The sequence below is a fragment of the Ricinus communis genome, chromosome 7 (assembly GCF_019578655.1).
Source record: "Ricinus communis isolate WT05 ecotype wild-type chromosome 7, ASM1957865v1, whole genome shotgun sequence".
Taxonomy (NCBI): domain Eukaryota; kingdom Viridiplantae; phylum Streptophyta; class Magnoliopsida; order Malpighiales; family Euphorbiaceae; genus Ricinus; species Ricinus communis.
This window is the reverse complement of record NC_063262.1, coordinates 23,917,048-23,939,832: the sequence shown is the minus strand read 5'-3', so window position 1 is coordinate 23,939,832 and position 22,785 is coordinate 23,917,048. Positions and strand designations below refer to the sequence as shown.

The following is a 22,785-nucleotide window of genomic DNA, read 5'->3' as shown; positions in this document are numbered from 1 at the left end:
TGCATTTTGCCATTAATATTTGGTTTGAGGTACCTAATTGCTCTAAAATTATTTTTAGGTACAAATAAAACTTTAAATTCAAAAAAACCTTAAACATATGTCTCGCTCAACTTAACAGTTAATTAGAATAATGATGCGAAATATAATTGTCTATTGCAATTAAAACCAAAACAATCACTCTCACATCTCACATTTTAAAACTTACAACCATGTATACAACCATCACCACCTCTTAGTACCACATCATTTTGTAGTTTGCATCGTCGACACCAGGTTTTATTTACATAATGGTTGTTATATTTGGTACACGTATAGTGGATGTTGCATCATCGCAAATCTGGCGTCACCCTTATTGCTATCATCAAAAGCTGCTCCTGTCATCCATTCAACTATTCATCTGTTCTCACCTATCTCGTACTATCCCCTTTCGCCACTCTATTTCTTTTATTTTTCTTTTTCTTGCCTCATTCAGTGAGCTCATCGTTAATTACTTGATTTTACAATCGATTATCTTTTTCTTTGTTGTAGAAAAAAATACAAAGGAAATTATAATAACTGTAATGTTAGTCCAGTAATGTCATTAGTCACCTTTTTTTCTGTTATTGTTGGCAACTCCGGTTATAAAATAGTAATGTTATTGCAGTAATAAGAAGAGTAATGTCATGCACTTATTTATCTCTTTATGGTTGCTCCAACTAAAGTCAATACCAGAGTGCCACTGAAAGATTTGATTATTGTCACGTGTCTCATTTTGAAACAACAATGTTAGTTGCAAAAGCCTCCAATTGATGTTAACATCTCATGATATACTAATAACTTTGATTATGTATGTACTTGTCCAAAATTATTAAATTTTGGTGTTGTAATTTTTTTTTCTATTCAATTTTCACAAACTCTCATGTGTTATCATGTTATAAGGTGTTATTTATTAAGCGGCGATTTGTCTTTCTCTCTCGTTGAATCATCTCACATAAAATGGCTATATATTGGTTTGATAAATTAATAAAGAGAATAAATGCCAATACTTATTGCAATCATCATCACTTTGGATGAGTTCATTGTGCTTTGTATAAGATTCAATAAAGTACCACATTTTAATGTATATTAACACTAATTATCTTCAAATACACTTATCTAAATTTCGTATAAATAGCTATCCAAATTGTTCGGCAGGTTGAGAGAGAGAGAGAGAGAGAGAAAGAAAGAAAAATAAATATTTGGTTAATGTGGCATTTATGACAGATCCTACTTTTAAGAAAGTAAAAAGAAATGGGACATCAACTTTAAATAACTAACCACCAAACTTTGGTGCGGTCGTCAGTGTTTACTGTTGAAGGTTGAAGTCTCAAGTTCGGAGATATGGTAGTTTATTCTTTTAAATAGCTCCTTTTATTTATATACTAAGAGTATATTTGAAATTTTTATTAGATGTTGAAAAGTAGGTTTATAATTATTTAATTTAATATATTAATTTTTATAAATTATTCTTTTCAAACTCATTTTTAAAAAAATATCAATTTATCCACTTTTACAAAAAAGAAATTTAAAATTCAAGAATAATATAAAATTAAAATTAAAATTTATTTTTTCAACTTCAATGCCAAACACACCATGTATGTATGAGAGGGGCTTAGACTACAAACTTCGTAAACTTTCATAACTTATTTGTGCGGAACAATAGTTTAGGGATAAAAATGTACTTTTTCCTATAGTAAAACCAGGAAATACTCGGGACAATGAGTTTCTCTCTCTCACGTCACCCTGTATCTAAAGTTGGCTTGATTACTAAGACGTCCTTGAGGTTGATCTTAATATATACTTACACCCCTGGTGTTCTATAAGTAACCAACATTTTAATCTCCGTAAGTCCGACTTATTTAGATAAGTTTAATACAACTGTGTTTGAAAGTAATTTTTAATTTTAGATTTTAAATATATTTTGTAAAATTTTAAATGCACAGTTTTTAAGAAGTTAAACCCTTAATTTCTTTTGAAATTATAACTTTGAGAAGATATTTTTCAAAATGTTTAAAAATTAATTTGAAAAATACAGTAAATTAGCTCTAATTAAAATTATAATATCATTTTGAAGTGATCTAAAATATCAATATTGTTTCTTCCAGGTCCCTAAGTATAAAGGATTAACAAATTTGAACATTCAATTTAAATTTTCTTTACCCATTATTGAATTTTAAGTAGAACTAAGAGAAGAAGGACTACAGTGTCTAATTTTAAAATAGTAAGAACAGAATTGTATATTAGACCTAATCCGAGGGATGTCAAAATAATTAATCTCTAAAATTTAATGAGTTTTAACCCTTTCTTTTATGCGCCTTATAACTCAACTGAGTCAAAACAATAGTTCACTCCGAAAAGCAACTCACTGTCTGTGCCGGTGAGCTTATTTTTCAAATACCTCTTTACATGATCGGAAATCGAAAAGCTATCTCGTTCGCCTTCTCCACATTGTTACCTTTCTTTTTTAAATATTCAATAATACACATTGTGCTTGTTAGGTTTTCGTTTTCGTCATTTTCAATTTTCTTTTTGTTGCTTGAATTTCTGCTTGGTTGCCGAGAAAACGTAGGGAAGCAAGGTCGAACAGGGGAAACTAAGCTGCATGTTGGTGCTCGAGTCTTTTTTTAGCTTTACTTGACACGTGACTCGTGTAGCGAGTAAACTTTGATTAAAATTATGGCTTTTACGTTTTCGAAGTGTCATTTGGGGGATTCTTGTTTTATTCAAATTGATGTTTAAGTTTTGATGGCGTATTTATGTATTTGTATATCTCTCCTAGTGTCTTACTGTGTGTTAGGTTTGTTGATACAGAAAGAGCCTAACAGATTGTTGACTTAAGATACTTTGCGTTTCGAAGTGTAACTAAGCTCTATGTTTTTGTCAATACTTCTAAAGGTGTTATTTGTGAGCTAATTATTGTCATTAATTGTGAATTCTGCTGATATATTTTTCACTTTAGGCTTCATTTGCTTAAAGGTAAATCCTTTCGAAAGAAATGCTTTGTACAGAATTGTTCTTTCTTTCTTTTACAAAGTCAAGTTATTTTATGCAAAGTAATGGTGCCTATTCTTAATTTAGGTTCTTGTTTCAATGGGGTGTTGGAGATTTAGCTTTAATACCTTTGCGTTTTAATTTGCTTGTTTACACTTGCTTTTTTTAATCTCCCTTTTATCACGAATATGGGAACATGTAGGTGATGTTTGTGATTTTCTTGCAAGCCTAGTTAACTACTATTGAGTAATGGCACCAAATCCCAGAGTTGTGAGTGCCTTTCGTGCAATGAAGGCTATTGGTATAAATGAAGATAAAGTGAAACCAGTTCTAAAGAAGCTTCTGAAATTATATGATAAAAACTGGGAACTTATTGAAGAAGAAAATTATAGAGTTCTAGCTGATGCCATATTTGATGATGATGATTCCAAGGTGAAATTCCATTTTGTTACTTGTTTTATCTTATGTTTTGCTGCCTTTTTATTCTGCTGTGTTCGTTTGATATCAGTCTTTTGTTTTTAGCTATATCTGAAATATCTGTTTCTAACTAACAGGGACCAAATTTTGGGGAAGAAGCTGAGGTGCATGATGAACCTGAACAGCCACTTAAACGACTGCGGTCAAGAGGCCAAGAAGAGCAAGCTTCTGCATCTCCTAATAACTGTAATCTGATAGCAGGTGGACCTCCATTGAAAAAGCCTAAAGTAGAGGAAGAAGCAGTACGGGGCACAAATTCTCTGCAAAGATCACCAGATATGAGAAAGTCTCAACATGGGTCTGTTTCAACCCAGAATCATTATTCACAGTCACCTCAGGTGCGGCACTCATACAAGGGAAAAGAACCTATGTTGCCTCATGTTGCTTCCGAAGAAAAGAGACCTTCTGTGGAGAGACCATCTCATGCAGTGCAGATTAGAGATCCTGTAGTTGATCGAGGCAAACAAAAGATGCCTGAATCTTATGCTTTAATTAAGCCTAAAGATGAGCCTTTTACTGACGACTTGCCTCCCACAGACCTAGAGGCTCCTCTTGCAATGATCCAGCCACCTCTTGCAATGATCCAGCCAGGTAAACCATTTCTGTTCGTGTGGAACCGATAATTCTTGGGCAATGATATTTAAAAAATAATGAGGTAATGATGAGGTATTACATGCTGCTGCAAGAATTCATTCTGTTACTCTCACTGTGTTGGAGGTTGAACCTGTCACTAAGCAGGTTCCTATTACTAGTTTCCTTCTGTAGAATATTTGAACGTCGAAATGCAATTTGTGCCTTTTCAGTATTTTGATTTGGTTTTGTAATATTTACAGATTCTACTGTTATGAGTCTGTCACAAGGAAAGCCGGATGATCAGGAGTCTCCTGCATCCCATAGTGGAGCAGAAGAAAATGGATGTGATAGTCTTCGAGCGTCATCAAGTGAAAAACGAATCAACTCTGAGCTTGCAGCTGTTCAAGATGGATCTCCTGCTAACTTAGAGGTTGCCTCCTCATCATTGGGAGAGGTGAAGATTTCTTTGAGCTGCGACTCTATGCTTGGAAGACCAAATTTTCATATGCCTAGTCAAGATGAATTTCTGAAATCGATGCAGGAGAAATGTCTCCGGTCATATAAAATTCTTGATCCTAACTTTTCTGTCTTGCAAATGCTGAAAGATATGTGTGAGTGCTTCCTGGAATTGGGAACTGATTCCTCTCATGAATCGCAGGAAAGGTTAATGAATGTAACAACAACTGTTGATGTATTGAAGAAATCAGCTGCCTGCTGTGGTTTGGGTAATGGATCAATTGATGCACGTAGTTGTACTGAGGTGTCTGTACATCAGATTGCAAGGCAACTACAATCCTTCACTGAGGGTACACACACTAGTGCCAATGGTTCTGTTGAAATTGACAGAGGACATGAGTTGAGAGACCCCAAATCACATAGTTTGGTGGTTGTTCCACAGCATCAACTCACTTCTGAAGAGATAAGATCTATTCATGATTGTAATGACATAACTAAGGGCGAAGAGTTGGTTGAGATCTCATGGTTAAATGAAATCAACAATGAGTGTCCTTCATCTTTTAACTACATTCCTGAAAACCTGATTTTTCAAGATGCTCATGTGAAGTTCACTCTTTCTCAAATTATAGCTGAAGATTGCTGTTCTACATGTATTGGTGATTGTCTGTCCTCAACAACAGTTTGTGTTTGTGCTGCTGAAACTGGAGATAAGTTTGCATATACATCAGAGGGCCTCCTGAGGGAGGATTTCTTAGAGGACTGTATCTCTATGACTCGTGATCCTCACCGGCAGTGCCTCTCCTATTGCAAAGCTTGCCCACTTGAAAGATCAAAAAATGAGGAGATCTTAGAACCATGCAAAGGTCACTTGAAAAGGAAACATATAAAAGAATGTTGGAGAAAATGTGCCTGCCATAGGCTGTGTGGAAATCGAGTTGTGCAGCGAGGTATGGTATGCAAATTGCAGGTATGGATATGTTCTTATGTCTCTATATGTTTCACTAGTGGTATTTGAGAAAGGTTGTCATACTCTCAATAATATGATGGCTATGATCCTTTAATGTATTTCTTGAACTCAGAATTAAGTTTATAGTGAAAATTTTGTAATATACAAAGACATTGCAGTAATTCCTAAAATCTGCTTTAGGGCTTGTTGTTGTGTGTCAGTTTCATGTGCATCTACCATTATTCATTGGCTGTGTGCATCAGGTTTTCTTTACACCTGAAGGAAAGGGATGGGGCCTTAGAACCCTGGAAAAGCTGCCAAAAGGAACCTTTGTGTGTGAGTATGTTGGAGAAATACTAACCAACAAAGAGTTGCATGAGAGAAACATGCAAAGAATAAGAGGCGCCACTAGTGATTTTCATACTTATCCAGTTTTATTAGATGCATATTGGTGCTTGAAAGGAGCTGTGAAGAACGAAGAAGCGCTTTGTTTGGATGCAACATTCTATGGAAATGTTGCTAGGTTTATCAATCATAGGTAATGCTGTAAAAATTTTGCATGTGATTTTTATCCCTGTGGTGGTACTTGATTCTGTTTGCGCTTTCAAACTTTTCTATTGGCTTTCTTTATTTTGACATTCTGGTTTTTATAGCTTTGTAAGATTCGATGCACTGGAAAGTAAGGAGTTTTTTTATATAGAAAAGAGAACTCTTGCGGTAGTTGACCACTTCTGATAAAAAAATTTCTTGTATTAGGTGTCTTGATGCAAATTTGATTGAGATCCCAGTTAAAATGGAGACTCCAGATCATCATTATTATCACGTATGAATTTCCGTGATACTATGTTTGCTTTAACTTGTTCACTGGTCACCAGATATCACGAGTTCTGTTCTCAATGATATGACATCTTATCCAATTATTCTTATGCAGCTTGCCTTCTTCACGACCAGAGATGTGGATGCAATGGAAGAGCTAACTTGGGTGAGCAATATTATCTGTGTGATTCTGTAATTCATAAAATTTTCTTGATTCTGCTTAATTATGCATATGTTCCTGCTCTTTAATCATATCAGTACCCTGTTCAACTAAGTTCTGCATGAAACATGTGTGGGTCTTGTTTGTTTAATTGTATAATTGTGTTAAATTATTACCAACTGTTCTTATAAAATGATGTTGTTTTGGTAGTTTATTAATTAATATTTTAATACATTTATAGAAATTAATATTGTAAACTTTTCTATGGAAATAAAGTATGCTACTTTTTAGGACAAGGAATCATGGTTTGGGAAATAAGTCATTTACTATTTAAAGATAAATTTACTATAAAAATAATACAAATTCTTAGGACTATGAGCTTTAGTTAGAAAAATTAGTCATTTACTATTTAAGAATAAGTTTATAATAAATTAATAACAAGGAAAAGTTTGCATTCTAACTTAGTTTAGACTCTATTTTTTCCAATCTAATTAAGAATTTTATGAAAAATTAGATTAAGAGTTCTTAACATACAAAATATAATCATATTGACTAATATAAGATTATTTTGGTAATGAATTAAGTAATATCTTCAATGCATTTATATAAATTAATATTAAAAATATATTATTAAACAATTTGTTATATATTTTTGAAAATAAAATATGTGATTTTTCAGATAAGGAATCATTTTTTAATTAGGAAATAAGTCATTTATTAATTAAAAGTAAATTTATAATTAACCAATAAATTAAATTTATTTGAAATATATTACTTGTTTAGGAAATTAGATCTTTGTCTAATTAGGAAACGAGTCATTTATTATTAAAAATAAGTTTATAATAAATCAATAGTAAGCAAAAAAATTATTCTAACGTAGTTTAGAATATAATTTTTCAGTATAATTAAGAATATATATGAAAGGTTAGGTTAAGATTATTTGGTAGATTCACAACTTGAAGATTTTTACAAGTCTTGTGCAAAGTACGTGAGTGAAGAATAGCTCTTTCAAAGGTGTATTGAACAGTATAATGTTCAATAATAATAAGCTGGATAGACTATGCATTTTCTTGGTCTGAAGTGTTTACTTTGGACTACCTTACTTATTGAGCATGCTTTCAAGTTTTCAGCACACATTAAAAAAATAGGTGTCCAGCTGATTGTATGGCCATGTCAGTTATGCCACCGGTTAGATAAATTTGTGACTTGGGTGCTATTCTTGTTTTTGTATTAAATACAAACTTGCGTGTGATGCTTAGTTATGCTTGAAGATGGTATTGTTACTTTTTTGACATATATGCTGTTTCTGTCATTCTGGCTTCTGTGGTCAGACAGATTGCATATATTGTGAAGCTATGAAGATTTCTTTTGTTCCTTGTCTAAATCAGTGTCTGATGTATCTCCAGGATTATGGCATTGACTTTAATGACAATGATCATCCTGTGGAGGTATTCCGGTGCCTGTGTGGCAGCAAGTTCTGCAGGAACATGAAACGTTCAAATAGTAAGTTCAGTCTAAATGAGTAGATCTTTATAAGACTTTGAAAACTTCAAATTTTCTCTTGAAAATGATAATTTGAGAGTATCAGGTGTGCTCGATTAATTTCTGCTAGAGTGTCTTGAATACTGTAGTTTGAGATACAGAAGTGATTTACTGGCTGGTGTTTGATTATGTCCAATTAGTGTTGACTTTTTGAAGTGGGTACTGTTCCTTTGATTTGCACATTGGCTGTGTAATATCTTAAGAAACATGCGAAGGAATATTTTAATGGAAACCAGTATTTTGAAAGACATTGTCTGTAGTCACCATAAATTTCTACCTTGATCAATTAGTCTTTTCCTGTTTTCCCTATCCTTTTATCCAAGTTCAATTATCTGCTACCTGTTACTTGGACTTCTAAGCTTCTAGTGGGTTGTTAAATGGCAGATTCTCTGTCTATTCTGATCGGTCATTGATGCACATGAACTTTAACATCTTACTTATTTAATTATTTTTCACTGGAACTGCTTTTATCATTGTCATGGTGCAAAATCATTATTGTTGTTGTTGATCACATTCACCCTGCATGTGTGTGATTGTTTTGGTTCCGGGAAATTCAAAATAGAGATATCATCTACTTCTGTAAAAATTTCTCTGTGAGATGATTCATTGTTAAATGTCACATAATGTGTCTTCTAAATTCAGTGTACATATGTTTGTCTGTTGGGGATGCCAGGTTCTTTATTGCCGGTGTTAAAATACCACTTACAGGTTTGCTACAATTTGTAAGTGGTGGTATATGTATCTCTTCCTGATAGCTTTGGGATTGGAAATCAATTCCTTGGAATCTCTCAGGAAACCCGAAAGGTTGCAGTGGGTAAAATAGAGTTCCATTATAGTGAAGATGCATTGCATGTTATTTTTGGAAGATGAGGCAAATATTCCTGGGGAAACCTGCATGGTAGTTGCCTTATGGATTTGGATTGTAAGCCATGGAAACCCATTCATTTCGTGGAGTGGGGTCGTGTCCAGCCCCTTTGTAACTTGGTTTGAAGGTGTCAAGTATCTTTTCATGCATCGTTTATTTTCCTTTGCTATTCTGGCAGCTACTTTCAGTTGTGTAAAATATGCCTTAGCATGTCACAGCATTGGATGCTGAAGGTCAAATCATGTCAAGTGTCTTCATATTGACTTCCATAAATCTTGGTAGTTTTCAGCCTTTTGTGGAACTAAAGTAGGTCCTTATAGAATTCCTAATTCAGAATAATTTCCATATTAGCTTTCATTTGCGAGCCTTTAGTCCATTGCTTCTGTAATCACATTGGAGTTTCAAGGTTAATATTCGACGACTTAGATTGCTTTTTTGCTTTCGGTCCTGTTTAAAGTTTAACCCCTTAATGATGATATGTTTTTGTTATGCAGGGTCTAAGTCTGCATCAAGATGACTAGTACATGGAGATTATGAGACTTGGACATTTTTGTTGTTATCTCTCCCCCCCACTTGACAAGGAGGAAAAGTTCATGAAATGGATTTTGCCAAACTCCGAGTGCTTCTAGGGGATTTGCTGTTAACTGGTGCAGATTAGGTTTATCCTGTAAAGCCCGCGGCTAAGTTATACTGCACATGTAATGGATGGATATGTACAGAATGCATGTCAACTGCCTATGAGTTCTATTTTGTAGCTGAATCTTAGACAGTTTAATTGCTTAGTATTTGTACCCATTTCTTTTTTGGGGCGTGGGAACTGGGAATTTTGGTTGTTGGTGTTAACACCAGCTCTTCTGTCCTTGCCATGCATGATAAATGAAACAACCAAGTGGAGTTTTAAGTGTTACTCATAATTGAACGCCGCTCGATCTAATCATTGCCATTGCTAGAATCCAAATTGTGTCCAACGCCTCGGGAAACTGATCGAGATTCCTTTGTGTGAAATCCAGAGACAACATACTGGAACTTCCAAACCAAATAAATGCTACATGAGAGGCTAATTCCAAGAATTATAAGAGGAATTAGCCTTGAGTGAGAGTCGAATTTGAAGTAAAGATGCCCCAAATTTCTGGTCTATTTCAGTTGGCTAACATTGTGCAGGTAGTTATTTTACTTTAAAATGATGCACAAGGCAATGCCTGCTGTTGATTACATCTCTGGATTAGCTTGCTCATTTAAATGCTGATGTGGACTTGTAAACTTTATAACATCCGTAAGAAAAGGTCTGATTTTGTTTTCAGACATGTAAACAGAACGGCAAATTGTGTTGCAGACTGGTTGGCAAATGATGTCTTTTTGTTAGTGAGATGTAACAACTTTCAGTGTTCCTCAGGCACCAAGAGCCCTTCTTACTTATGATGCATCTCTGTGCATTTAAAAAGTAATGAATCACTTTGCGAAAAGCAGAAAGTTATTGCAGGAGGATGATGCCTTTATATGCAATTGTGATACAAATTAAAGTTTAACGATTTATCTCCGTAGCCAAATTAACGGGTATTCTGTTTACCAAACTAAGTTTTGTCATGCAATCGCATGCACATAGAAACATCATCACAGTAATTCTCTTAGGAGCTGTTTTTACTCTTTGCTCACATAAGGTAGCCATCTGTTTTCTGGTAGGAGCGAAGGGTCATCTTTTCTCTCTCCGGTGAGTAAAGTGTACCCTTGCTTGTAGAATTCTCCCCACTTGGTGTAAACTCAAAAACAGATTGCAAGATTTCATTTTCCTTCTGGTGCTTGACAAATCCAACTTCTCCAAGAAAACTCCTGACGAAGTTGAGCTGTTTTCTTTGAGGACAATGTGTACAATATCACTCCTTCTTCGCTGATCTTTGCATATGTTTCCAGGGTCTCACCAGCCTCTACAAGTTTCAGAACATGAACTCTTGCCTCTTCTTTTGCCCCATCTTCGCCTGCTTTCATCCTCGCACCTCAGTTTCTCTGTTATGTTAATTTGTCAACTCTTGTTTGAACCAATGTTTCTTATGATCAGCTGAGTCCTTGGCTATATTAGTTGAGAATGCAATCAGTCTCAAATGTCAGAGCCAGTGCTTCAGCTGCTGCGACATAGATACAATCATCATCTTCGTCTAGTAGATTTGACATGTACGAAATTGCACCTTGCCAATGCTTATGGTTAATCTTCCACCCTTCTATGGTGCTAAGAAGAAAAGACCGAGCAGAAATTCCGGAAGCTAATTTGTCATATGCTATAAGGAATTTCCATATGATTTGCTTTACCTTTTTCCGTCTCTTCTACATTATTTGCGGCAAAGAAAGTGACAATGGCCAGAGAATCCAAAACCTTGAACTTCTTGGAACCAGATTCGAGAGCCTTTTCAAGCACATGAAGCGAGTTCTGAAATTTCTCATGCGCGTAATCTTCATATTCAACGATCATCCCCAACAATCCAATTGCCTGTGGTGCCAATAATAACTCCTTGGCAGAAGCTTTCCGTTTGGTTAGGCAGAATAGGAATTGATACAACAACCGACAATGCTTCCTCCTTTCTTGATTTACTTTTACAATTAGATAACTGGATCAAATACTCCTCAAGCGACCGAGAGGCAGTATGAAAACTCTCATCACATCACTATCAGTAAGTAACAACAGCGGTTTTTCTCTGGTTAGGATTTTGAAATAAAGAATATTATAAATTTTCTTTTTAAGGCAGTGGACAAATGTTGTCGTCCAGTTGGACTAGCGGACAGCTTCTCCATTCGACAAAAGCTACATTTAAAAAAAATTATGTAAAAAGTATATTTTTTTACTAAAGTATTTTTTTAATTTTAAATATATTTAATTGTATTTGATTTTATTAATTTTTTAATTATAATATTTTATTTATCTCTAGTTTTTAAGATAAAAGGTTAAAGTAGATTGTATAAAATTAGATTAGACAAGTAAAATTAATTTTTAAATTAACAAAATAATATACACTAGACATTGTTTAATAATATAATACACATGTAACAATATTCATATTTATTAAATATATCGAGAAGTAAATTATTTATTGAAAGAAATATTGTCTTTTTTTTTTTCTCTAAATTATTGAAGAGAAAAATGATTTACTATAATGGAAATATAGAAAAAGAAATAAGAGAAATAATAGGAATAAGAAAAAGAAAAAGAAAGAAAGACCCTTAAAAAATAAAAAGAAAGAAAGAAAAAGAAGGTTCCTTTATAAATTTCTTTTTTTTTTTTACTTTTTTTTTTATCTCTTTGACTATTCCTAAAACTGAAAGTTTTTCCAAATTTACTATGCGTGACAAGTCAAATACCTTTAATAAAAAAGAGAAGTTGTAAAAAAATCTTATTTTAAATTATTTTTTATCCTAAATTAAATAATTTAACTGCTAATAGTCTTTATATTTGTATTATATATATATATATATATATATATATATATATATCTTTAGGACTCCTGAAAGCAATTTCTTGTAGTAAAAAGCATGTTTAGGAATAGGAAAATAACAACTGCAATAGTTGGCACCATAGTTTTTATCTTTTGATAAATAACCCTACTAGTTTCCAAATTAATCCCACCAATATATAAGTGATTCATAAACAACTTTTTCTTCTCAACGTTTCTACTAATTTATATATATATATATATCCATAAATAATTGAAATTCAATTATTATTTTTATATGTATCTTCAATTTGGAAATTTATAAAGTTTTTTTTGTTAAATCTTGATCAATAAATCTACAAAATTATTTAAATTGTATCTGATTCAATTCAGGTATTGTAGACATTCCTTCATTTTCATCTCTGAGCATTTTGAATGTTTCGTTTATTAAAAAATTTCATTACTATATTAGATCGTTCTTCATTCAAAATATATAGATAGATCTAACAATGATGGAATTTATATTCTATTTACATAATCACATAAACTAAAATTTTAATCTATATTTTCAATTAGTATTAATATTTTAATTTTTAAATATCAAAATTAAATCACAAGAAATTGTATGTACTAGGAATACGTTCAATTTTTTATGACATTGAAAGGTGGAGCACCGCATCGATATTCCACTCACCGTCCACGTCATACTTGACTTTGAGTAAATTATATCATTGATATCAAGTTTTAGTCATTTGTATCAAAATGGTACTAATTCTTTAATTTGTTCTATTAGTACTACAATTATTATTTCTGTTTCAATTGATGGTACTTATTGGAATTCTGGTGATGAATTAATTAGTGTCATATTTAGATGAACTTTCGACTACCACATCGATAAAAAAACACTGAAATCCAATGGATACTGATGTCACCAAAAGTATAAAGTAACAACAATGTGATACATTTTAAGTAAGGATCTAAGAAATAGTATTTAAGGATTGTATTAGCATTAGTTTTTCATATGCTTTAATAGATTTTTATAGAAAAAGTATTATTATCTTATTTGTCGTGGTCCTAAAGCTAAGAAATATTAATTTTTCAAAAGTAGTACTTTGTAGTTGTATGGAATGGTGGTTTTCTATTAAATATGTTAATGATCTAACCAGACTATCTAGTATTTGTGAGTTTTTAACTTATATAAGAATTCGCCTTTAAACGAGACTCTGCCAGCTACTATTGATTAAAATAAAAATAATGAATATGATACTAAAAACAAACAAATTAAAGTACTGATATTATTTGGATAAATAATAAAGCTTTAATATCAACACATCAATTATTCAAAATCAAGTGCGACTTGAATAGTGAGTGAGATGTTGAAATAAAGCTCAATTTGATACGTCATCAAAAATTATATGGACTTTCAATAAATAACATCATTTGTAACGGAAATAAAAAATTTAATTTTAAAAATAAAAAAATTAAAATGTCAGTGGCAACTAGAACCCTTCCTTTAGTTTTAGTACAATTGCTACTTCTTATCTCTTTCCAGCAATTTTGAGCAACCAGACCAAACAGCCCATTAATTGCACTATTGTTAACCAATTTTAGGGTCAATTACTATTACCCCTCAGAGGTTTGAACATATTTATAAGTCCAATTTTACTTTCTTAAACGTGAACTAGTAACCCCCTAAGATTTGGTTTTGTTTTGTTAACTTTTTCCCAATTCCGTTAAAATGTTTCAGAATATACCGTTAGTCAATGAATAAAATGATGTGGTCAAAGCATCTATATTTCTACAAACTTTGGACGATATCCCTAACCACACGCCTTCTTTTGGCCTTTTGATCAATCTCTACTTTAAAAAGAGCAACAAACAAATTTTTTTGATATACTCAGTTTATTATATTATTCATAAACTAAATTAATTAATTTTTTATTTATGCAATCTATTATTATTTCGATTATTCATAAACTAAATTAATTAATTTTTTATTCGTGCAACCTATTATTATTTTAATTATAAAATTAAACTCATAAACACAATTAATAAATTTTTAATATTAATTAATATTATTTTAAAAATAATAGCAAACTAACTATTTTTAAATGTTCTTTTTATTTTTTTAAATTCTATAAATACAATAATATAAAAATATTTATTAATTTATCTCTAATATAACTGATATTACTATTTTTTGAATTAAAAAATTTATTATATAATAAAAAATTAATTTATTATTGAATATAATATTAAAGATATAATATTAGATATTATTTTCTAGAATTATAATTATTATCTAATTAGAAAATTTATTTATTAATTAATAATATTAAAATATAATTAATATACTATTTCTTAAGATATAATTACTATTATTATCTTATTAGAAAACTATTTATTAATTAATATAATTATAAAATATAATTAATATCCTATTTTTTAAAATTAGAGTCAATATTTAATTAGAAATGTAACTTATTAATCAATAAATTAATAAAAAAAACTATAAAGTCAGACATTAGCTTGAATCCCATGTGTTAAAATAAATACACATGTCAAAATAAAAATTCTATATGTCAAAAATTAAGCACACATGTCAAAAAAAATTAGGTGTTAGAAATTTATATATATATATGTTGCATAATGACGTGACGTCTATATATATTAAATTCTAAAACAAATTATTTTAACACATAAATTTTTTATTTTAACACGTGTACTTATTTTTATAGATAAAATTTTAATTTATGTGTAATTTTATAATTTTTCTATTAATTTATTAATTAATAAATTACATTCCTAATTAAATAATACTTCTAATCCAAAAAAATAACATCTTAAGGGAATTAGCTTCCAAATTAGGCCATGATTCTAGTTCTAAAATATAATATTTTTAATAATACTTTTCATATTATATTGACTAATAAATTAACTTTCTAATTACACAATAATTTCTAACCTAAAAAATAGAAATATCAAATATATTTATAGAATTACTTTATATAATACTAAAAATCAATAATAAATATTTCTAAAATAATTTTTATTTTATTACACTAATAAAATCTTAAAATATTTAAATATTTAAAAGGAACACTTAAAAATATTGAATTTATTATGATTTTAAAGACAATTATAAAATATTAAAATTATGCTAAATTTTCTCTAAAACTCAATTTATATTATCATTTATAATTAAAATAATAATAATACAGTGCAATGCACATGTAAACAACTAATTATCTATTAATTGTTACATTTGTATTGATCGGTCTTTAATCATGAGTAACTGATGATAATAAATATACTAATAAGGCAAATGCAACATTTAATAAATAATATTATATGTTAATAATTAATTCAATTTGTCTAGAGATGATGTGGTAGTGAATTTAGTTAACAATCCATTATATTAGAAGATGAAGGGTTCAATTTACTCCTCTTATCACTAATACTAAATTCTAAATGCGGGAGAAAACATATTGAAAGCCAAAGACTTCCACATTATATATACTGTTAGTACTTACAGAGGTAATATACAGAGTTTTAATGGGAGCCAACTCACGAAACAAAGACCTGCATAGTTTTATCTACAGAGGATAGTAGTGATTCCCTGTTGTGAGGTGCAGAAAGAAATTCATGCTCACATCCTGAAGGTATAACTGGACGAATACTGCCTGGATTCAGCGGAAATAGTACTTTGTAGTAACCATCCATGATAGCAGAAAAATTGCAAGTTTCGGCAACCTTTGGGATCTGTTTGGGGAAACAAATGCAGACAGACACTGAATAAGTGTAACACAACTGCAGAAGCAGTAAGCTTTTTAGCTTAAATGGTACAAACAGTAAATTGATAAACTGCATTATCATATCAAAGAGCAATAGATAAACAAAAAAAATAAGTTGGAAAGAGAAAAGGGGTCAATATAGCAGCAAAAACACAAGAACTAGCAGAACTACAGGTTCCTCTGAGCATTTCATTGATCAATAAAAAACTATTGCAATAAGCAAATTATGATCCAGCAAAAGTTTTGTTTCTAGGTATTGTTCATCAAGTTTTCAGATTCTCCTCAAATAAAGCAGCAAACATCAAAATTCTCTTCTACAGTTTAACATGCGCTTTCCATATTCGCTTTTTCCACAATGTCCACACTATAGCAGTTTCCCACTTCTCAAAACACACAATTAAGCTTCACTGATCCGCATAGTTGATGCATTCTATATATAGATGACAATCTAGCATGGCATTATCCACATTCTCTTCCCACCTCAGAACTTCCAAGAGCTGATAGTAGGTCTTCAGTTTCAACAAAAACAATTAATTTCTAATCAACTTCTTGACACAGGTTTTTCTGGAGGAGAAAATTGAGCAAATTATACCCGGGACAATTGTAGTTTGTCCTAATTTGTATGGAAAGTCGATAAACTTTAATTTGTTTTATCAAGGTCACTACATTTTAATTATATTCTAGCAAAGTCACTAGGCCTAATTCTGGTGATTACAGTTTAATCATATGTCTGAATGGAAGCTAAGTGAGAAAAAGAACCACACATAACTACTGGGTCATAAGCTCAATTCAAACTTTTCAAATCATAAGCATCTATCAATGAGTCATCTCCATAAAACAATCCACCATATCACAAAATGGGTAATTGACCAAACTTCATTGGTTAATACATATAAACATTAATGACATTAAATTTATTAGAATAAAACTAAAATATAATTCAATTTTATATTTTTCCCACTTTGTTTCTGCAGAATTATTTATGACATAATGACTTTAATAGAATATTATTAGACTTTAGTGACTTTGATAAGAACAAATTGAAGTTCATTAATTTTCATAGGAAATAGAGCGAATTTGAGTGATCATGGGTATAATTTATTACGAGAAAGAGCTACCACCAGCAAGCAAAAAACTGACCTGAGATTTTACTTTTGAAGATTGAAGACCATGGTTCAACAAGAAAGAACAAATATATAAGGATCAAAGACAATTACCTGATATATGTCACACATATATCCATGAAGATTAGGATACTCGAGCAACTTTTTCTTGGTGCACTTGAACAGAACATTATAAGCAAGATCAAACCGAATCAAAGTGGTAAACAAACAAACATCTGCTAATGTAATTGTATCTCCACACAAGTAACGTGAACTACCCAAGTGATTCTCCACTCTATCCAATGTACTAAACAAATCATTCACTGCTCTATCATACGCTGCTTGACTCTGTGCAAACCCACATCTGCAAAAATAATTTAACCAAAGAAAAATCATCTCCATTTCAGCTTTTACACATACAATTGAAGAACCATGCATTGAAAACATCTGAGCATTGTGGTAAACATATAATAAGTGCATTGAAACACTAAAACAAAAATTACCTATAAACACCATTATTGACATTAGGATAAATCACTTGATTCCACTCCTCTATCTTTCCCTTTAAAAACTTGGGAGCCAAATCTAAATCCGGGTTTCTGGCTAATCCATTTAAACCTGAATTAAAAAATTCAATAATATCATAACTTTCATTACATAAAACCTCTTTCCTCTCTGAATCCCATAACATTGGGACCGTGGCACGCCCATTGTACCCTCCTTGTCTTAGCCCATAGACCTCCTTTAAACTCTTGCATCCATTAGCACTATCCTTACCCGGAACAAGGGTATCCTTATCCATGTTTTGTCCACTGTCAAACACCCAAGAACCGTCTTGACCCGGTGCTGCAATAGAGACCGGAATTGCATGTTCAAGGCCTTTGAGAGCTCTGACAATCAGGGTTCTGTGGGCCCACGGGCATGGTAATCCTACGTAGAGGTGAAAAGATTGAAAATTGGGATTTCTACTGATGCGGAATTTGGAGGTGGGTCTAGAGTAACTGCCAGAGGAATCGGAGGGAGCGAGTTGTGACATCATGAGTTGCCACGCGGAGTTCCATGTTGTACGGACAGTGGAGATCAGGAGTCCCGGTGGAAGTGATTGGCCCCAGAGCAGGTTAGTGAGGGTTGTTATTAGAGTTTTAGGGTTTGGAGGTGGTGTTTGGTCTAGTGACATTTTAGGGAAGGTGTGACACTTTCTGTTGGATTTGGTGGGCACGGTGGGGGTTGGGTAGTGGGAGCTGGGAAGAGAAGTGCAGTACATGGTTTCGTCGTCTCTCAACCTGTATTTGTCCGTTTTTTCGGTTACTACCATTTACGGGCAAAGCAACTCAAAAGTAATAAAGGCTTGTAATAAGATTCAATTTGGCCCTGGAGTATACTGTTAAAGTTCAATTAAGCCCTTCTGACCCTTTCTAGGCCAATATAACACTCAACTTGTCGATTTTTGGCTCATTTAACTCCATTTTTTGAGAGGAAAGAAGGAGCTATAATTGCATATTTGCGACAAAAGGCATGAACTAACTAAACTGCTTTAACTATTTCAAAATCAATTCTTTTATGTCAATAAATATTAGCTCTCTCTTTTAATGATAACATTTATCATTTTAACAAGAAAAACAGTCAACACGATCATTTATTAATCAAAAAATAAATTAGCTACAAGGATCAATTTAGTGTTAATAAAGTTTATATATATTAAATAAAAATTAAGTTTAAATTTTATAAATTAAAATTAAGTTTAATTAAATTACACCATTAACAACTACTTTGTATTAAACAACAACCTTTATCCTCGCTTTCTATATTTTTTTGTTCTTTCAAATGGAAATTATATATAAATACGTACGCACTCACCCATACACAAAAAGGTCACCCACACACAAAAAGGACAATAGAGTTATTAGCTCTTTCTAATTTTTCTTCTCCATTTTTAAATTTTTTATCCAACGTAAAACAAATAAAGAAAGAAGAACATGTTTCTTTGACCAATTTTTTAAAATTATTTATCTATTTTTGAAAAGATATTCTTAAATAAATAAACATTCTTAAATTGACATAGATCGTGTAATAACTTTTTTAGATTAAAATGCAATACGACTCATATAGATCTATTTATGAGTTTGGTACCCGTCCAAATCCGGATCTACAATTTTTATTTTTTATTTTTTAGATGCATTTAAAAATATCATTTCTTTAAAATCTATCCAACAAATCTGGCTTAATCCAAAAATTATAAAAGAAAATAAAATATATTTTTTTTATAACTTATCAGGTTTAATTAAAAATTTAGATCAGTAAAACTAAACCATGCCGAGCTCGAACTTAATCTCAAAGACTTCAAGTCAGATCTGAAATTTTATCAAGCCAAGATTCATAGAAACCAAAATGATTATGGATAGGATGCTTATGCCCCGCCATGTGGCCCTTTAGCTTACACCTTGTGAAGCGTGGGAACACTACGAGAAGCTTGCCTCAAGGTTCAATGACACCACTTTTATTCCGAGACATCTATCAAATATTTACTCGAAAAAATGTCTAAACCTAAATTCTTAATCAATGTCGGATCTCGTCTTCCCCTTTTTGCTTCTCAACTACTTCATTTATAAATAAAAATTTTAGTACGAAACCTCTTTAATTTGAATTTGATCCTAGAGATTGCAGAGGCAAAAGAGAGTCACTTCCAACATAGATTTTATTCATGGAATGATAAAAGATTACCCATACCTATGAGATACAACATGCAGGAATGTAGAAGAAGAAAGTTAGAGAGACATTTTTTTCCTATTAGGAAGCTTTTAATATGATTATGAAATAAATTATATATATAACACACGTTTTTACTAATTGTTTCAAAAAGAAAATGACTTGATTAGTATTTTATTTGTGAATTAGCTCCTATTGTATAACGTATGATTTATTACTCTTTTAATAATAAAAATAACTAATTATGGCTTATTTTTCTGACTATGTGTTTCTTTAGTTGTGAATACAGAAAGAAAAAGGGTAAAAAGGAGAAGAATTTAAACGACGCCGTTTGTGGAAAAATAATCCAAACACCATAAAACCCTAGCAGCGCATAGTGATGCAGGACTACATATAAAAGGCGCATCCTTTCTTCCTCAGTAGACAGGGCAGAAGGGAGCCGATCAAAGATGTCGAAGCGAGGTAATTAAGAAAAAAAAAAAGAAAGAAAAGAAAAACGTCATTTGATTTTATGCGCTTTGATTAACTAAGTTATTGTGACTGTGAACGATGTTTGTTTCAGGAAGGGGAGGGTCAGCAGGTAACAAGTTCAGGATGTCACTGGGTCTACCAGTGGCAGCGACAGTGAACTGCGCCGATAACACAGGAGCCAAGAATCTATACATCATTTCCGTGAAAGGAATCAAGGGACGCCTGAATCGGTTGCCGTCAGCTTGCGTGGGAGACATGGTCATGGCAACTGTTAAGAAAGGGAAACCTGATCTCAGGAAAAAGGTCATGCCTGCTGTCATCGTCCGCCAGCGTAAACCTTGGCGCCGAAAGGATGGCGTTTACATGTATTTCGAAGGTTTCTATTCTGTTACCTTTTTAACCTTCAATTCAATTTTGATTCATTGTTGCTTTTATTGGTTGTTGAGTTGTTGCTTCCTTAATAATGAAGTGGCTCTTTAATATGTCAGTCACTTTTAATGAGAAGCATATATTAAATTTAATCTATAAAATGCCAGTTTCAAACAGCATGATTTGCTTCTTCTTTTTAAGAATTGTGCTACCTGTCTCCTGGTATATTTCTTGCTATGTCTGTCAATTATTTGCTCTCTACCATAGCTGATAATTTTATGGCTTTTATTTTATTTGTTTTAATCTTATGAAGAAGTTAGGGTTGCTGATGGCCTCTATGAGTCAGCATTCTTTGCCTTTTATTGTTTTCAAAATCCAGGCTTAAAGGTCAAACCTTTCTTGTGTATTTGTGGTGGGAAACAATAATTAAGCAGTTCCTGTTGGTGTTAAGTTGGATCTTTAATTTTGTCCTGTATTAGTATGAGTTGGGAATTTTGCTTTTTTTATTTTTAAAGAAATTTCTCTTTTCACGGACGAAAAGTTCTAAATCTTTGGCATCTTATTTTTGCAGATAATGCTGGAGTGATTGTGAATCCCAAGGGAGAAATGAAAGGTACTAAATATTGTAACTTATGTAAATCATAATGATAATACATTCATAGCTAGCTAATGCTAAAGCTAATTAGCTTATCACGACAGTGCAATTATGTAAATCCTCATGATTTTGACAATTATATAAATCCTCATGGTGGTGGTGACATTTGTGTTACAATATATATGCTTAATGAAATTGGTTTTCTTGAGATATAAATCATCAAATAAATTGAGTAACTCTGTGTTTATCAAGGAAGAGTACCTTGTGGCAGGCACAATTGGAATTTGCTTTACTATTGGCATCTACAATTCTCGTTTTAATATACTGTTTTCATGATTGCAGGATCTGCTATTACTGGCCCTATTGGGAAAGAGTGTGCGGACTTGTGGCCAAGGATTGCTAGTGCTGCCAATGCTATTGTCTGAGAGAATTTTTACATGATTGTTTTTGTTAGTTTGTTTTGAGACCTTAGGGATTTATGATATGCTGTTTTTGCTCATGAGTTCACTTTTTATGTTAGGCCAGAAAGAAACTGGACTGAAATGCTTATGTTTTTCTGTTCTAAATTTTTGTTGGTATTGCTGTGATCTTAGATTATTTTTAAGATATGAAGAACTCCTTGCCATTAAAATATTTTTTTGCCTTTGTGTCAGTTGCCCGTAAATTGCAGTTGATAATCAAAATTAACAGGAAATTGAATTTACGATAGTCTTACCTTATGTGTGTAAGATGTGTAAGAAGAAGACGCTATTACTGCTAGGAAAATGCTATTATTTCCGAATGAGATACCTTCGTGCTGATTGTGGGTTTTCTGCATTAGGTTTCAATTGATGATGAAAATAGGGATTTTCAATTGTCCTCTTTTCTGTAGACTTTCGTTTATTATATTTTATATTATTACATAAGGAATAAGGTTCAATTTACCCCTTCCAACTTTTTGGGAAAATTAATTCATCCATTTTTACCTTCTTTTTTCGGAAAAAATTAATTCACCCATTTTGACCTCCTGTTCAAATCGGCTCGGTATTTTGCTTTTTTTGGTGCAAAATCCCCCTTACTTTAGAGAGTGAAAAACACTCTTTTCTTAACAAATAAAAAAATTAACAATTCTTAAAATATATTTTATAATTAAAAATAATTTAGATATTAAATTACAATAAATAAATTCTAAGTTTTTTACACCACCACCGGTGCCACCTCTAGGTGAAGAATCGAGCAGCTAAAAAGCTAAAAGTTTTATACTGACAAAGCTAGTTGATCGGCCAAATACTAGTATCAGGGGTTGTGTTTTAGCCTCTAATAAGCGATATAACATCGGTGAACAGACGAACTATGCAGCGACACGATCTTGTCTCTCTTAAATCGATAAAACCGAGGTTGTCTTCAGTAATACAGCTGGCGGGGAAACTCGTGACATCAATGAGAGTTTGTAATAGGATTTTAATATTCGGCGACAACTGAAAAAAAATAGAAGAGAGAGACTGCAG

The 22,785-nt window shown here is 31.9% G+C and overlaps 3 protein-coding genes and 1 non-coding gene across 8 annotated transcripts; 3 read left to right on the top strand and 1 right to left on the bottom strand.

Moving 5' to 3' along the window:
- The first annotated feature begins 2,309 nt into the window (after positions 1-2,309).
- Positions 2,310-9,751, top strand: LOC8266717 (probable inactive histone-lysine N-methyltransferase SUVR2). Of its 5 annotated transcripts, none has more exons than XM_015723798.3 (9): positions 2,310-2,395; positions 3,212-3,441; positions 3,564-4,077; positions 4,320-5,482; positions 5,725-5,999; positions 6,218-6,284; positions 6,393-6,443; positions 7,844-7,940; positions 9,339-9,751. In XM_015723798.3, exons 2-9 carry the CDS (start codon positions 3,259-3,261, stop codon positions 9,359-9,361), a joined length of 2,373 nt encoding a protein of 790 aa, XP_015579284.1. In that variant the 5' UTR covers positions 2,310-2,395; positions 3,212-3,258; the 3' UTR covers positions 9,362-9,751. The 5 variants fall into 5 exon arrangements, 4 of the variants coding, with proteins under 4 accessions (XP_015579284.1, XP_015579285.1, XP_015579282.1 ...); XM_015723799.2 differs by having other exon boundaries at positions 2,354-2,622; XM_015723800.2 differs by lacking the exon at positions 2,310-2,395 and having other exon boundaries at positions 4,320-4,513; positions 4,718-5,482.
- A 5,995-nt stretch (positions 9,752-15,746) lies between these two features.
- On the bottom strand, positions 15,747-18,498 carry LOC8266478 (glutathionyl-hydroquinone reductase PcpF). The gene is made up of 3 exons (XM_015723780.3): positions 17,661-18,498; positions 17,272-17,521; positions 15,747-16,022 (listed from the first exon to the last, which is right to left on the bottom strand). The coding sequence occupies exons 1-3, from the start codon at positions 18,470-18,472 to the stop codon at positions 15,828-15,830; spliced, it is 1,257 nt and encodes a 418-aa protein (XP_015579266.2). The 5' UTR covers positions 18,473-18,498; the 3' UTR covers positions 15,747-15,827.
- A 1,667-nt stretch (positions 18,499-20,165) lies between these two features.
- Positions 20,166-21,931, top strand: LOC8266479 (60S ribosomal protein L23). Its single transcript, XM_002526509.4, has 4 exons — positions 20,166-20,325; positions 20,426-20,710; positions 21,275-21,316; positions 21,641-21,931. Exons 1-4 carry the CDS (start codon positions 20,313-20,315, stop codon positions 21,721-21,723), a joined length of 423 nt encoding a protein of 140 aa, XP_002526555.1. The 5' UTR covers positions 20,166-20,312; the 3' UTR covers positions 21,724-21,931.
- Positions 20,783-20,933, top strand: LOC112536080. Its single transcript, XR_003080146.1, has one exon. It is a non-coding gene; the product is annotated as a small nucleolar RNA snoR137 (small nucleolar RNA).
- Positions 21,932-22,785: the final 854 nt, after the last annotated feature.

What these genes read in the sequence shown, in the direction of transcription:
- LOC8266479 (XM_002526509.4), top strand. An exon ending in CGTTTACATGTATTTCGAAG is followed by an intron (nt 20,711 to 21,274) that starts GTTTCTATTCTG and finishes TTATTTTTGCAG; the next exon opens with ATAATGCTGGAGTGATTGTG. An exon ending in TCCCAAGGGAGAAATGAAAG is followed by an intron (nt 21,317 to 21,640) that starts GTACTAAATATT and finishes TCATGATTGCAG; the next exon opens with GATCTGCTATTACTGGCCCT.
- LOC8266478 (XM_015723780.3), bottom strand. Translation starts at nt 18,472, where the DNA reads ATGGTAGTAACCGAAAAAACGGACAAATACAGGTTGAGAGACGACGAA. An exon ending in GTCAATAATGGTGTTTATAG is followed by an intron (nt 17,522 to 17,660) that starts GTAATTTTTGTT and finishes TTATTTTTGCAG; the next exon opens with ATGTGGGTTTGCACAGAGTC. An exon ending in ATATGTGTGACATATATCAG is followed by an intron (nt 16,023 to 17,271) that starts GTAATTGTCTTT and finishes TTCCCCAAACAG; the next exon opens with ATCCCAAAGGTTGCCGAAAC.
- LOC8266717 (XM_015723798.3), top strand. Translation starts at nt 3,259, where the DNA reads ATGGCACCAAATCCCAGAGTTGTGAGTGCCTTTCGTGCAATGAAGGCT. An exon ending in TTGATGATGATGATTCCAAG is followed by an intron (nt 3,442 to 3,563) that starts GTGAAATTCCAT and finishes TCTAACTAACAG; the next exon opens with GGACCAAATTTTGGGGAAGA. An exon ending in GAACATGAAACGTTCAAATA is followed by an intron (nt 7,941 to 9,338) that starts GTAAGTTCAGTC and finishes TTTGTTATGCAG; the next exon opens with GGTCTAAGTCTGCATCAAGA.